The sequence below is a fragment of the Cyprinus carpio genome, chromosome A8 (assembly GCF_018340385.1).
Source record: "Cyprinus carpio isolate SPL01 chromosome A8, ASM1834038v1, whole genome shotgun sequence".
NCBI lineage: Eukaryota > Metazoa > Chordata > Actinopteri > Cypriniformes > Cyprinidae > Cyprinus > Cyprinus carpio.
The window spans coordinates 26,797,211-26,811,527 of NC_056579.1; the positions used below are offsets into that span (position 1 = coordinate 26,797,211).

At 41.4% G+C, this 14,317-nt stretch overlaps 1 protein-coding gene across 1 annotated transcript in view; it reads left to right on the forward strand.

Moving 5' to 3' along the window:
* The first annotated feature begins 456 nt into the window (after positions 1 to 456).
* LOC109070154 (serine/threonine-protein kinase WNK2-like) overlaps positions 457 to 14,317 on the forward strand; it is a 51,229-nt gene continuing 37,368 nt past the window's right edge. Inside the window, 11 exon segments of the mRNA XM_042761462.1 lie at positions 457 to 706; positions 793 to 1,131; positions 4,760 to 4,940; positions 5,919 to 6,139; positions 6,389 to 6,587; positions 8,879 to 8,950; positions 9,414 to 9,633; positions 10,782 to 11,019; positions 12,150 to 12,202; positions 12,204 to 12,257; positions 12,987 to 13,622. Coding sequence (XP_042617396.1) covers positions 457 to 706; positions 793 to 1,131; positions 4,760 to 4,940; positions 5,919 to 6,139; positions 6,389 to 6,587; positions 8,879 to 8,950; positions 9,414 to 9,633; positions 10,782 to 11,019; positions 12,150 to 12,202; positions 12,204 to 12,257; positions 12,987 to 13,622 — 2,463 coding nt within the window.

The following is a 14,317-nucleotide window of genomic DNA, read 5'->3' on the forward strand; positions in this document are numbered from 1 at the left end:
CCTACAGGATTCAGTTTGCATATCGTCCTTCAACGTCCTCCGGTCTTCACTTCCGTGAAACTGGAACGAGACCATTTGTTAACACAGGAATTCCAAACTCTGCTGGACAAAGGGGCCATAGAACGTGTTCCACTGCCAGGCAGACAGTCAGGCTATTGCAGCCTGTATTTTCTCATTCCCAAGAAAGATTGGGGGTTGCGTCTGTTTTTGGATCTTCGTGGGTTGAACCGCTACCTCAGAACATACAAGTTCAAAATGCTGACAATCAAGATGATTGTGTCTCAGATCCAATCAGACGATTGGTTTGTGACTATCAATCTAGAGGACGCGTATTTTCACATCGAGATCTTGCCACAACACAGGAAGTTCCTGAGGTTCGCTTTCAGGGGTGGAGCTTACTAGTATTGGGTTCTTCCATTCAGCCTAGCTTTGTCACCCCACACGTACACGAAATACATGGATGCAGCTCTGGCTCCTCCACGACTCCAGGGCATCCGCATTTTAAATTGCATAGACAACTGGCTGATTCTAGCTCAGTCTCATGAGCTTGTGCTTCGACATTGGGATGTTGTCCTAGCTCATCTCGAATTTCTGGGGTTGAGTCTCAATGCCAAGAAAAACATTCTCTCATCCTCCTCCTTCTCAGAGGACAACATATTTGGGGGTTGTATGGGATTCGATCATGATGCAGGCACAACTGTTCCCTGTAAGCGTCGGATCCATTCTAAATGCCCTAAAGAACATCAAGCTAGGCCAAAGAATTACTGTTCATTACTTTCAGAACGGTTCTAGGTCTCATGGCAGCTTCATCCGCAGTGATACCTTTGGGGCCTTTTGCACATGAGATCGTTTCAGTGTTGTGGGCTCAGAGCCAGTGGATTTCATCCAAGGGCCAATCCCCAGAGGCGAATAAGGGTTACGCTCCAGGGGCTTCATACCCTATCAATGTGGTTCAGAGGTCGGTTTCTGACTTTGGGTCCAGCTCTAGCTCCGTGTTGTCATCGCAAGATGCTAACGACAGACGCTTCCCTCACGAGTTGGGGGTGTGGGCTTGGATGGCTATCCAGCCCAAGGGATCTGAAGAGGTCATCTTCTTGAATGGAAACATCAGTTTGCCTCGAAATGAAGGCTGTATTTTCTGGCCCTGAAATACTTCCTCCAGCAGTTTAAGAGGCTACCATGTCCTGGGCGGGTGGACAACACAGCGGGTATTGTCTTACATAAAATCAACAGGGCGGACTGCGTTCACACCACCTAAACATGGACACACCATGTAGACCCGGTCACTCCCAAATTGTTTTAGTGCTGGAGTTTTTTGCAAGAGAAATTGTACTCTTTTTTCGGCCTGCCATGTTTTGATAAACAGGGTTTCTGTGGGAAAGCACCCTCTAGTCACCCGCTTCATTCATGTAGCTAAGCGGTTGAGGCCGCCTACTAGAAGCTACAACTCCCTTCATGGGATTTAGCCGTAGTGCTCGAGGGGCTGGCTGGCACCCCTTTCGAACCATTAGAATCAGCGCCTGCCGGGCTTCTGACTCTAAAGATTTTTTTTCTTATGGCTGTTACTTCTCTAAAGAGAATTGGGGATTTGCAGGATCTGTCAGTCCTGCCATCCTGTTAGACTTTGCCCCTGGGCGAGTCAAAGTTACTTTGCATCCTCACCCTAATTATCTCTGAAAGTTCCTTTCTCGACCATACATCCGGTCATTCTCAAAGCCTTCTGTCATCCACGGTTTTACTACACCGGAGCAGGAAAGACTTCACTTACTGTGCCCAGTACGTGCTCTTCAGATTTACGTCCACCACACTAGCCAGTGGCGTAAGTCGGACCAGCTTTTAATATGCTGGGGAAAGAAAGAGCAAACTATGTAAACTTTGGGTGAGGGATGCTATTGCCCTAGCCTACGAGGCACGTGGTCATGGGCTACGCCTTTAGGAGTTAGGGCCATTTAACCAGGGGTTTACAACAACTATGGCTTTAGCAGTAGGTGTTTCCTTGCAGCAAGTGTGTGATGCGGCAGGCTGTCCTCTCCACACACATTTTGTCAGATTCTATAGTTTGGATATTCATGCTACTCCAGGCTCGCATGTCCTTGAGTCGACACCCCTGAGTCATGTCTGAGACCTCTTCGATGTTTGTCCAGTGCGCACACACTACACAACCTTGGGGGGTCTAGACGCTCCCAGTAAGGTGGCATTGGTGCGTCCCATTAGTGTTTGATAGGGAAGCATCATCGAGAGTAGCGTTTGATAGGGAACGTCTCAGGTTACTTGACTGTAGCCCTGTTGCCTGAAAAAGTGGGAACGAGATGCTGTGGGCTCAATGCCGCACTGTAGACGTGCCTGGACGTCTCTTCAGACAAAGGGGTAACCTTTAGACGTGTCCATTTCATGTCTATTTATAACCCTCAGGTTGCACATAATCAGATGACGTCACCTGCCAAGGTTTATTTAAGCCAATTCTTGGCATGTTTTAGTTTGACACACATGCTTCACAACCGGTCATCACTCAAATAAATTTTTTTTTTAGTTTTTGTTTCAGAATCTTGTTCCCGCTTTTCGGGGAACAGGGTTACAGTCAAGTAACTCGAGACGTTCTGTGTTACGGTCGGTCAGTGTTAATTGAATGCTTTAAACTTTAAACTCGTGATTTCAAATTATGCTGTGCTTTATGCATTTGCCCACTGTCATATTCATGTAATTTTTTCTCTGTGTGCTGTATGTAAAATGCGTGTTACCCTGGCTTTATTTGAAAAATATGGATTTCCAATGCACACAAACTTCCCAGAATACTCTGTGCCCTGTTGGTTACAGTTTTACTTCCCAGTTTACTTTTTTTTATTATATTTTTATTTATTTTTTTTTTATAAATACTTTGTCATCTAAAGTATAAGTATGTTTATTTTACACATGTATTTTAATACATTGTCAACTGATGTCAAATTTCTTAAATATGAATTAAATTTAAAAAATAAAATTCTATCTGCTTTATATCGGCTATCGGCCCCCTGCTTTCCAAGTATCAGCATCGGCTGTCAAAAAAACTACATCGATCGACCACTAGTTGGAAAGTATTTTTACAGTTAATACTACTTTTTTTTTCTGTTTTAAAATTTAATTTTAAATATGTGGATCATGTGAACTAAACTGAAGACTAGAGTAATGATGGTGAAAATTCAGCTTTGATCACAGCAGTAAATTACAAATTTAACAGATATTCACACAGAAAACTGTATCCCAATTTATATATACTGTTCTTATGCATCAGAGATAATCAGTTGTTTGGTACAGTGTACTTGTGTTCATGTTGTATTGCAAATCACATTTGCTGCTGTTAAGGTGGGATACGGGTTTGGGTTAGGTTAGGTTTTAGGGTGGATTAAGGGCTGGCTAGATACAACAGTGTAATTATACCTACAGATACAGGAAGGTATTTTTAAAATATTAGTGCAATGTAAAAACATACATCATAAGTACATAGTACCCAAATTTATTAGTTTAAATGAAAGTATATAGTAGTTAACAACACTTAACGTTAAGCGGATCCCACAGTGTTTTTAAATGATAATAATATTTGACTATTACTGTTTTACTTTGTTGTATGATCAAATAAATGTAGTGTTGGCTAACATACCTTCTTTCATAAACATGAAGTATTAGAAAGTCTTGACTAGTAGTGTGTTTTTGTTTGAGACGTTTGTTGGTGGTCATCTGCTGTAGAAATCCATGAAAATGAAATCTACAGAAATCCATGTAGGGACAGACTGAAGTGCTTCATAATGCATGAGGCTGCTGGAGCTGCAGAAGCCTCTCTTACACAAGAATCTTTCCTTGTGCACATTCATCAGGGCCTAAAAATAACACCCTACACACGTTTGATTTCTCTAATGAGATACATCTGTGACTGAAACAAGATATAAATGTGATGTGAGGAATTGAGTGAGTGGTGAAAAGTGTCACTGTATGATTATATGCTGCGGGAGGTATTGAAGAAAAGAGACACTTAATAGCTGAAGGTCTGTCTGTTCCTCACTGCAGCAACACTGAGCCTATTTATTTGCTGTGATTAATATCAATTGTATAATTGTAAAGGGGTGACAGAGAAGGGAGGCAAGCGGATCCAATTGCAAGGGTTTATTCAATGACATGGTAAATACAGGCAAGAGTCAGATAATGGCAAACAGATAAATCAAGGGTGAGACTGAAGAGTAATCGTGAAAACAGGCATGGGTCAAACGACGGTAAATATAATCCAGAGTACGAGGCAAACGTTAAATCCAATAATGGTTGATAATCCAAGCATGGCGTGAACAGAGTCCGAATGGCAAGACGAAAGGGGAATTCAAAATAAACAGGCAAGAATCAAAACACGAGTAAACAAGCAAGACAAGATTATGACTACGAACGAAAAACTAGACAGGCTCCATAGATTAGCTATTGCGTGGAGAGAGATAAACTCATACAATACTCGGCGACTAGAGCAAGATCAGAGTAAGTGTTATATAGTGTGTGTTATTGGATGCAGGTGAGTGTGTAATCAGTGCAGTGGAGCATGGGAGATGTAGTCCAGAGTGAGGTGTGACAGTCTGTGCGGAGTGAGGTTCAATATGGTGAGAGATTGACCTCTTGTGTTCACTGGATGAAAGTCCATAGACTGGATTCGTGACAATAATGATCCTGAATAAGTGGTTTTCATTTTGAGTTTTGTCCAACTCTCTACAGACACCTTGGTTGTTTTAATTGGTTGTATGTTTGTGTGTCTTTCAGGACCGTAAGCTGACGAAGGTGGAGAGGCAGCGCTTTAAAGAGGAGGCTGAGATGTTGAAGGGTCTCCAGCACCCAAACATCGTGCGCTTCTATGACTTCTGGGAGTCTCCGCTGAAGGGGAAGAAGTGCATCGTGCTGGTGACAGAACTCATGACGTCAGGCACGCTCAAAACGTGAGGAGCTCTCTGCTAAATGTCTCAGATGAACACATGATGTAAAACATTTAAAAAACATCATTTGGGTAAAGCTCAGGCAAATTAATTTAAGCATTTCTGAGACTAAACACAGGAGCGCTCTGCTAAATGTCTCAGATGAACACATAAGTGATGTCAACATTATGCCAGCTTCAGGACAGTAACAGATTAGACAATAACTTGAGGGACACACTAAAAATGTGTATTATTATTATTATTGTTAAATTAAATGTAATAATTGAAAAAATCTTTACATTAAAGAGAATATACTCAGCAGTGTGAGCAAATGACAAAAAAAAAATCTATATGAAATTGAAAAATTTTGATTTTGGTAGTTTAAAATGTTGTAAAAGGTTTGCTTTTTATCAAATTTTAACAATATGTTTAAATTGTATGATGACAGCTTCAAAATATATTGTTCAGCGTTTCAGGGCGGTCAGATCATGATCTTTTACTGGCGAAACAAAAGGCACCAAATGACCTACATAATAGTCAAAAGACACTTTAATGAAATGCTATATTTCAAGTCTTCTGAAGTTGTGTGATAGTTCTGTAGTTGTTTAGAGACATCGGGATAAATCTGATATCACTGAGACCATACGACACGGGTTCAGTTTGACAATGCGTGATGGAGGAAGGAGACTTTCACTGCGTAAGTCCTCACTCACATGATCTAGTGTGTGAACCATACTGACTATTCTTATGGTCATTTCATGCTGCCTTTGGGGTGCTTTTATGGTGCTCTGTTAAATTGTCAGTATGTGTAAGAGTTGGGATGTGTAAGTCTTTCCAAGAAAGAAAAAGTCACATGATTGTGTAATGACATGAGGCTGAGCATGTGTTTTTTGGGTAAATCACTGCTTTTCTTTGAGAGCGAGAGTTCTTGAGTCACCACTGTTACACACATATAAGTGTTGATGCAAATACAAGTAATGCTGATTGTGTTGTATCCTCCAGGTATCTGAAGCGCTTCAAGGTGATGAAACCCAAAGTGTTGCGCAGCTGGTGTCGTCAGATCCTCAAAGGCCTGCACTTCCTGCACACACGCACTCCTCCCATCATCCATCGGGACCTGAAGTGTGACAACATCTTCATCACGGGGCCCACGGGCAGCGTGAAGATCGGGGACCTGGGTCTGGCCACGCTCAAAAGAGCCTCCTTCGCCAAGAGTGTGATCGGTGAGACAGCCGTCCATTCATATCCATCTTTTGTGTTCTTTGTGTCGTACTCGTTTGACCACGTTCAAACCCATTTCACAGATCAGTGTAGATGCAAAAAACATCTTCTAGATTCCAAGACCACCTTCTGCATTTTGTCATTAATTTGAGATTAAGCTAAACTGAGCCCCATTAAAGCATAGTGTGTGTTTCTCCGTGGATCAGAACATCATTGCATGCTTTTATATGTTTTTGTGATCATATCTTCAGGTACGCCGGAGTTCATGGCTCCAGAGATGTACGAGGAGCACTACGACGAGTCCGTGGACGTCTACGCTTTTGGCATGTGCATGCTGGAGATGGCCACGTCTGAGTACCCATATTCAGAGTGCCAGAACGCCGCTCAGATCTATCGCAAGGTCACCAGCGTAAGTCACACCGCACTTGAGCCCTTTCTAGTGTTCTTACTGCAGTGATCATTTCATTTCAGGAAGAACGCTGTGATTGTGTGACTGATTTAGTCCTTGAGATCTGTTTATGAAGAGCTGCCTCAGCATGTACCTGCATGTTCATCCCAGCACAAACAAGGAAATATAAAGCATAAAAAGTCAGCATATTATTTCCTTGAATTGGAGTCTCTGCACAAACATGATTTTTTACACGGAAACCTGTGGATAAGCAACTGCATTAATACCACACTTATGTTGTAACATTTCTGGAATTGACCCTTCGCAAAGACCCACCCCCCAGTTACTGTTGCTATGTCCACTCTCATGTTCATGAAGAATACACTGTGGAGCAAAGGGGACACTGACAACATGCCAACAGACAAGACAGAACAGGTTACTTTAGGTATGAAACGAAGTCTCAGCTTTCAAATTTTGTCATTTTGTTTTAAATTAATAAATTAAATTTTGTAGCTCTTTAATGTGTGGTGACAGATCACTGTAGCTCTTTTTAAAGAAATTTCCTCTTTACTAGTTATAGCACCAAATAAACATGAATGAACATCAGAAGGAATCTTGTTTCAACCACAGAAAGACATCAATACAGGCTATTTTTCAAGTTGAGGTCTACCGTTGTTAATCTGCTCATCTGTCTGGATTGGTTGTCGGACAAAATGGAAGATTCTGCTTTTTTTTATGTACCCTTTCTTTAATATTAAAGGAATTGTTAACCCAAAAATGAATATCTGCTGAAAATGTGTTAACCTCAGTTCATCAGAGATCAGGATGAGTGTGTTTCTTCATCAGGTTTGTAGAAATGTAGCACTGCATCAGTGTCTCAGCAATGGATGCTTTGCAGTGAATGGGTGCCGTCAGAATGAGAGTCCAAACAGCTGATAAAAACATCACAATAATCCACAAGTAATCCATCTTCATCAGGTTTGTACGTGAACATCTGGAGAAGACAAAAGCTGTGTGTTTGTAAGAAACAAGTCCATCAATGGGAAGGACTTTTTCACTGGAGAAGTGTTATTATGGATTATGGACTCGTATTTTAGTTCAAAAAATCTTGATGGATTTGTTTCTTTTTTTGGGGGTGAACTATTTCTTTAAATGACAAATTATGAAGGTGAAATGTATTTCAAATGCTGCTTTGACTATAGCAGTGGTTCTCACCCCACTCTCCACAACATATATTCAAAGACCCTTTTTTACAGAAATTTGGAGTGTCTGTATATTAAAGTGCATATCTAAAATAATTACATATTGAAAAAAATAATAACTAAAATAATTAAAATAATGAAATTGTAGCATTCCAAAAGTTTGGGAGTGAAATGAATTCTTGCGGGTGAAATCAATATATTTTTCTTCTTACGTTTTTTTTTTTTTTTTTTTTTTTTTTTTAATTTAAAGCTTGTTTTTTCTTATTTTAATGCATGTATTCTTGGTGTTCTGTAGTTGAGAATCATTGATCTGGACTCTTCAGATTGTCAGTCATATGTTCTGTGTGTGATTTATCTTAAAGTATTAAAAGTGTTGGGTAATAGGTCTAATGAAATAGTGTGTGTTGTGTAGAGGGGGCTGATGGGTGTTGATTTCAGCAGCTAACTCGATCAGTGTTTCTCTGGGACTGAAGATCATTCATGTGTGTTGGCCTTCTCCAGCTCTCTGTGGGGTTTCCCTGCTGACTTCAGCACATAGGAATATGCTTCATGGAATTCAGATGAACATCACCTTGACGCATTTCATCTTTTTTTAATTAGAAAAAGTAGTATCAATGATTTCTTTCAGTGCTGCTGCTGCACAGAAGGCCAAGAAAGGAAAGATGGATAAGTCAGCGCTTTTATTGTTTTTGTTGGGTTGTTCTTTCTCAAGAACACATCCAGGCTATATTTCACCCCAAATTCACAATATTTAGATCTCCAGTTTTGCTTTTGACATTGACGATTAAAGACGATTATTAAAGAGATGGTTCAACCTAAAATTAAATTTAGGTCATTTACTAGTTTCTGTTTTTATGCAGAGCGCAAAAAAATATTTTGTCCATCCCAGTAAACTGAACAATTTGTGTATGAATGAGAGTTCAGCTCACTGACACGCCACTGCAGCAATTTTTTGAGCTCACTGGAGGGAAAGATTACCAGTGAACAAAACAACATCAGTTTTCGTCTGTTCCTCACTAACAAATATGAATGACCTAAATGTGCTGGTCCTCTTGAGTGACTGCTGCTTAATCTCTCTTCTCTCTCTGTCTCTCTCTCTCTCTCTCTCTCTCTCTCTCTTTTTTTTTTTCTCTTGAGTGACTGCTGCTTAGTTATAATAAGGTGATGGATCCTGAGGTGAAAGAGATCATTGGCGAGTGTATTTGTCAGAATAAGGAGGAGCGGTGAGTACTGAGAGCTGCTGAACGTCCATGAGAACAGTACAGACAGAGACGGACCTGAGCTGCCCTGCTCTCGTCTGAAACACACACTCATGAGTGCAGTCAATATCAGGGGTCCCAATCCAGACCACGAAGCCTTTTGACATGAAATACATTAAAGCCAAAAAATATTTTCTAATAAAATCTAATTTATATCAAGCACATCGCGGTCAGCTCAGCAGAGCTTGGGTTATGATTATGATTTCAGGAGGTCTTAAATTTGGGGAGGGAAAGACCATAACTGTGATGCGGCTGAATGTGACGATTAAACTTCTAAACGCTGTGATTTCATTGAATAAACACAAGCACTGCTGCTTCCTGAAAGTTACACGCCTATAACCTTTTGCTGAAGAAGAAAGAAAATGATTTTAATTGTACTTTGTGCCCTCTTACGTCCATTGACCGCTCCGCCAACCCTCTTCCACAGTTACTCCATCAAGGAGCTGCTGAATCACGCCTTCTTCGCGGAGGTCACCGGCGTGAGGGTGGAGCTGGCGGAGGAGGACGACGGCTTGAAGACGTGCATCGCGCTGAAGCTGTGGGTGGAGGACCCTCGCCGGCTGAAGGGCAAGTACAGGGACGCAGGAGCCATCGAGTTCAGCTTCGACCTGGAGAAGGAGGTCCCTGAAGCCGTGGCGCAGGAGATGGTGCGTGCTCCAGCCGTCTGATCACCGTAATGACGTTTCGGTCAGGTAGCACATGTGTGGACAACTTAAATCTGAATCCAGCTTCCAGTTTAAAAATAACCATGTAAATGTAGTAAACAAGATTCATCTGTGGTATTTGAACACCACAAAAACATGCGGTGTGTTTCATGGCCCGTGAAATCTGATGTTGGCTTCCTGTTTCAGTGGTATCTTATCTATCCACACTGATCTAGAGGTGTTTCCAGTCTCTGCTGTGAAACACTGAATTATTCTGATAGAGCGGTGGATGTAATGTTCATTAATGAACTCCTCACTGTCCTCTCATAACCTTTCAGACTTTATTTGGCCGCTTGTGTCCTGTGTTTGGTCACACTTGTTGAGACTTCATGAAAACCACCCTCGTTTCCCGGGAGCTCTGGATTGCCTGCTTCAGTTCGATCCGGTTTTGAGATTTGAATACAGGAAACACTACTTATGTTGAGCAGTCCAAGCTTGAACATTATATATGTGCAAACATGCACTTAAGGAGAGTATGTGACCTCCCGGACCCGTCTGGATTTGAAAATCTTGTTGCTGTAATCACGTTATGTAATCTGAGCACTTTAATGTGTGGGAGCATTTGCTAAAGGGAAAATGAGTCAACAGCTGCTATTTATACTGATCGCTGCAAACATGACAAAGGTTTTCTTGTTTCCCGTGTCAGCCGTTTGTTCACTAGACAGATATTGATCTTTCCGTTTTGCCATTCTACACAAAAACCTTCAGGGAAGAATCTCACAAAAGCACAAAATTAATGTTAGCACTGTTGACAGTTATCCTCTGTAATGTGAGAAGATCTGCAAAGTGTTGTGCATCCATAGTTTTAAAATCATAGTTTTTTTGCAGTGAAAATCAAATATTTTATATATATATATATATTATAAATTAGAGACAGCGCATCAAAAGCAACCACGATTTTTTCTTTTTTTGTTCTTTTTTTTTAATTGTTCTTGTTGTCATTGTGCGTCTAGTTTAAGCTTTCCTACAAAGACAGTTTTCCTTTTAATTCTGTGATCTACATTGCTCTGTTCCTTAAATAGAGCCCTGGCTTCTTTCTCTCTGCTCTAAAAATGTGTGTTCACACCAGCCTCCTCTTCTCCTTCCATCAGGTTGAGTCTGGTTTCTTCCATGAGAGCGATGCAAAGATAGTGGGTAAGTCTCTGCGTGACCGAGTGGCTCTGATCAAGTGGCGCAGGGAGAGGACGGTGCCGAGGGCCTCACAGGCCGTGCCCGGCGGGACGGTACCCATCCTCTGTGAACCGCCCGGTCTGCTGGAGCCTGAAGAGCCGGAGGTGGATCAGCATGTGCACGTGTGTCCACTCAGTGCCAGGACCGCCTCCACCACATGTAAGTGTGTGTGTGTGTGTGTGTGTGTGTGTGTGTGTGTGTGTGTGGTGTGTGTGTGTGTGTGTGTGTGTGTGTGTGTTAAATACAGCTTCAGCTCTATGGAGAGAGTCTTCCATGTGATGCTGTTTACCGAAGAATACAACACAAAGTGCTTAATTATGAACACTGAATCGTTGTTTATAAAGCGGATAGTTCCAGTCCTTGATTCTGATTGGTTGAGCCTCGTTCGAAGCTGTTGTAAATTACTCTACAAACACACACCTTTGTTTACTTCTGTGTGTTCCTCGGCAACCACTTTGTTGCAACCACAGCTGTTTCTGAGGAACTACATTGTTTGGTGGAAGAATACTGTTTATATTAATATCATTACACTTTATTTGCTCTGTTTATTCTGTGAAATCTTACTACGCATATGAAAGATAACCGTTTTATAAAAGAAATAAGCCACGTGAAGCCGAGGTTTACAGTAAATTTATAACAGCTAAGGGGGTTTTAGGCACTTTATTCCACATCGTACATTACAAACGCCCCTTAGCTGTTATAAATTCACTGTAAACCATGGCTTCTTGGGGCTTATTGCTTTTTTTGAATTGTTATTCCATATACGTAGTAAGATTTAGTTGAATTAGGAAGAGAAGATATAGTTTTATGTTATTTATTGAATATGTTTTTCTTCTTGGGGCTTATTGCTTTATTAATACCCAAATAATCACAGAAGTACACTAATGCATTTGTTCAAATATGAACCATTATTAATAATTAAGCAGCAAATCATCATATTAGAATGATTTCTGAAGATCATGTGACACTAAAGACCGGAATAATGATGCTGAAAATACAGCTGTGCATTTCGTCAAATAAATGCACCCTTGGTTAGAAAGAAACTTATTTTAAAAAACAGTAAACAAAATCAAACCTACCTTTGAAAAAACAAAAGGTTAAAAATATTCAAATATCAGACTGTTGTTAAAATATAAACATGAGTCACAGACTCCCTTACAAACCGTTTGTATAACAATCTCCATTCATTTTACTCATTCTGTTACCTTGTAAACTAAGGCACGGGTGATTCTGTCATATTGCTTGTGTTTGGTGCAGAATATTCCTAGTACATGTTTGTGTCTCTCTAGCTGACAGTGGCATCGGTTCAACTGTGTACTCGGACTCCCACGGCAGTGGTTCTGCACAGTGTCATATACCAGTCTTTACAGGAATCTGTCTCCACCGCAACCCAGGAGGTCTGTATCACTCCCCATCACTGTTGCACGTCAGAAACCATAGTGATCTGTGAAGTGTGCGTACACATCCATGCTTGTACTTGAATAGCTTTTAAATGTAGACCATTGTTTTATCATAATGACACAATGTTTGCAGCTTTACAGCAGGACCGTGTTTTCGCCTCGTCATCAACCACTTCATTTTTGCCTGATGGTTTCAATATTTTGCTTGTGTAGCATGCATGATGACATGGTCTGTGTTTGATTCCCTGCTGTTCGTTTGTCTGTTTTGTTAGTGGTGCTCACACTCATCTGTGCCCCAGACATGAATGATTCCTTAAAGTTATGCAGCTTGTTGAGGAGAGATGTGCTGTTACTTTTATAAGCTATCATCAGGATGATGACAAAATTACAACAAAATAATAATAAAATAAATCTAGATCTGCAGAATATCATAGAGATTCTTTTGAACAGCTGTCATTTTAAAAGTGGGATTTCTACACCTGGAAAAAGCCATGGCAATTAAAATCCTAAACACTTATGGATATTTTTGTAATAAATATAAATATTGTACACACACACACACACATATTTTAGCCTGTTCAAACATCATTAAATTTTTCTCTAAATAATGTACAAATATCTAGTTTGTTGTGTCCTTTTATTTGTTGTGTTTTTAGCTCTGTGCTACAGGTCCTTGTTTGCCATTTCATTTCATTCAGTAGTTCAGAGAAGTGGCTTTTCTTCCAGGGTGCACGTCATGAAAGCTCTTCTGTAAATGAGTTAATCAGAAGTCACGAGTGTCTCCGTTTCCTGCTCCGACCCACGAGTCCTTCCTCCTCTCCAATACCACGAGACCAAGCAGAGATGACAGAAGATGCACTCGGAAGTTCTTGCTCTGGAAATTTGCTGCACGTTCCTTGTCCTGTTACGACTCGTCGCTATAGCGACACATCAGTGGGGCCGTCCTCTGAGACGAAAGGGGAGGAGTCTGTCTCCATTGCAAAGCAGGGGCGTCGGCTTTCTTTAAGCCCCACCCCTCACCAGCCGCCGTCCCCGTGTCAGGCCTGCCGATCGTTATTCCTGCTTGGGACATGTGCAGATAGAAGACATTCACCCTTTTCTTCATTTATACTTCCTCACATCCCTGATGTCCACAGGGGCTCCTTCAGTGAGACCTCTGACCTCTCCCAGCTTAACAAATCTCTGGAGAGCATCACAGGCCACAAACATCAGCCAGCTCCTGCCTTTCTGAGAGCCCCGCCGATGAAGTCCGAAAGAGGGCAGTACCGGCCTGCCCGCAGCCACAGTGATGAGGGCCACGCCGTGGAGTCGCCTCGTGATGATCTGACATCCCGTCGCAGAGCCAGTTTTTGTGCTGGCATGGTAGGTTTGCTCCACCGGAGGACATGGTGTCCCCCTGCCACTTGTAGAGGAAATGCTCTGGATTCCTCCAGCCTTTGCAGTGGTTCTGCTGTCGCTGTAGGACTCTTCTCCTCTACGCTTCCTCTCAGCGGCTGTAGCCATACTTACCTGTCCCTACTGCTATTCTCTAACAGAGGAGATGCCAACAATCCACTTTCCCCCTGAAACCTACCCATTAACCACGCTAACGATATGCCTGATGTCATGCTGCTAAAAATCTTTATTAATCGTTTGGCTGTGTGTGGTCTGCATGGCTCTGAGTTACTCACTGTAGCAGCTGTCAGCATGTGCTGTTTTATTCATACACAACAATCCAGCATACTAGTCTTTGGGCCAGATTTACCAACAGCTTGCGGAAACACAAACCCACTTTTGGCTTTAAAAAACTTCTGTCAGGCTTTACTAAAGACATGCAGTGAAAAATAAGTGGTGAAAAGGTATGGACAAAGTTATTTTTGGATATGCATTTAAGAGTTTCCCTTTCAGACGCAAAGGGAGTAGAGTATTCATGGAAGGCCATTTAGTAAGGTTTCCAGTAGTCAGTTTTTGCACTATTAATGCCCCCAAAAAGCATGTCTTAACCCATTTTGTGCCAATGTTGAAAGTAGATTACCTGCAGCTGATTATCATCGGCTTTATTTGTTTGCGATCTTATG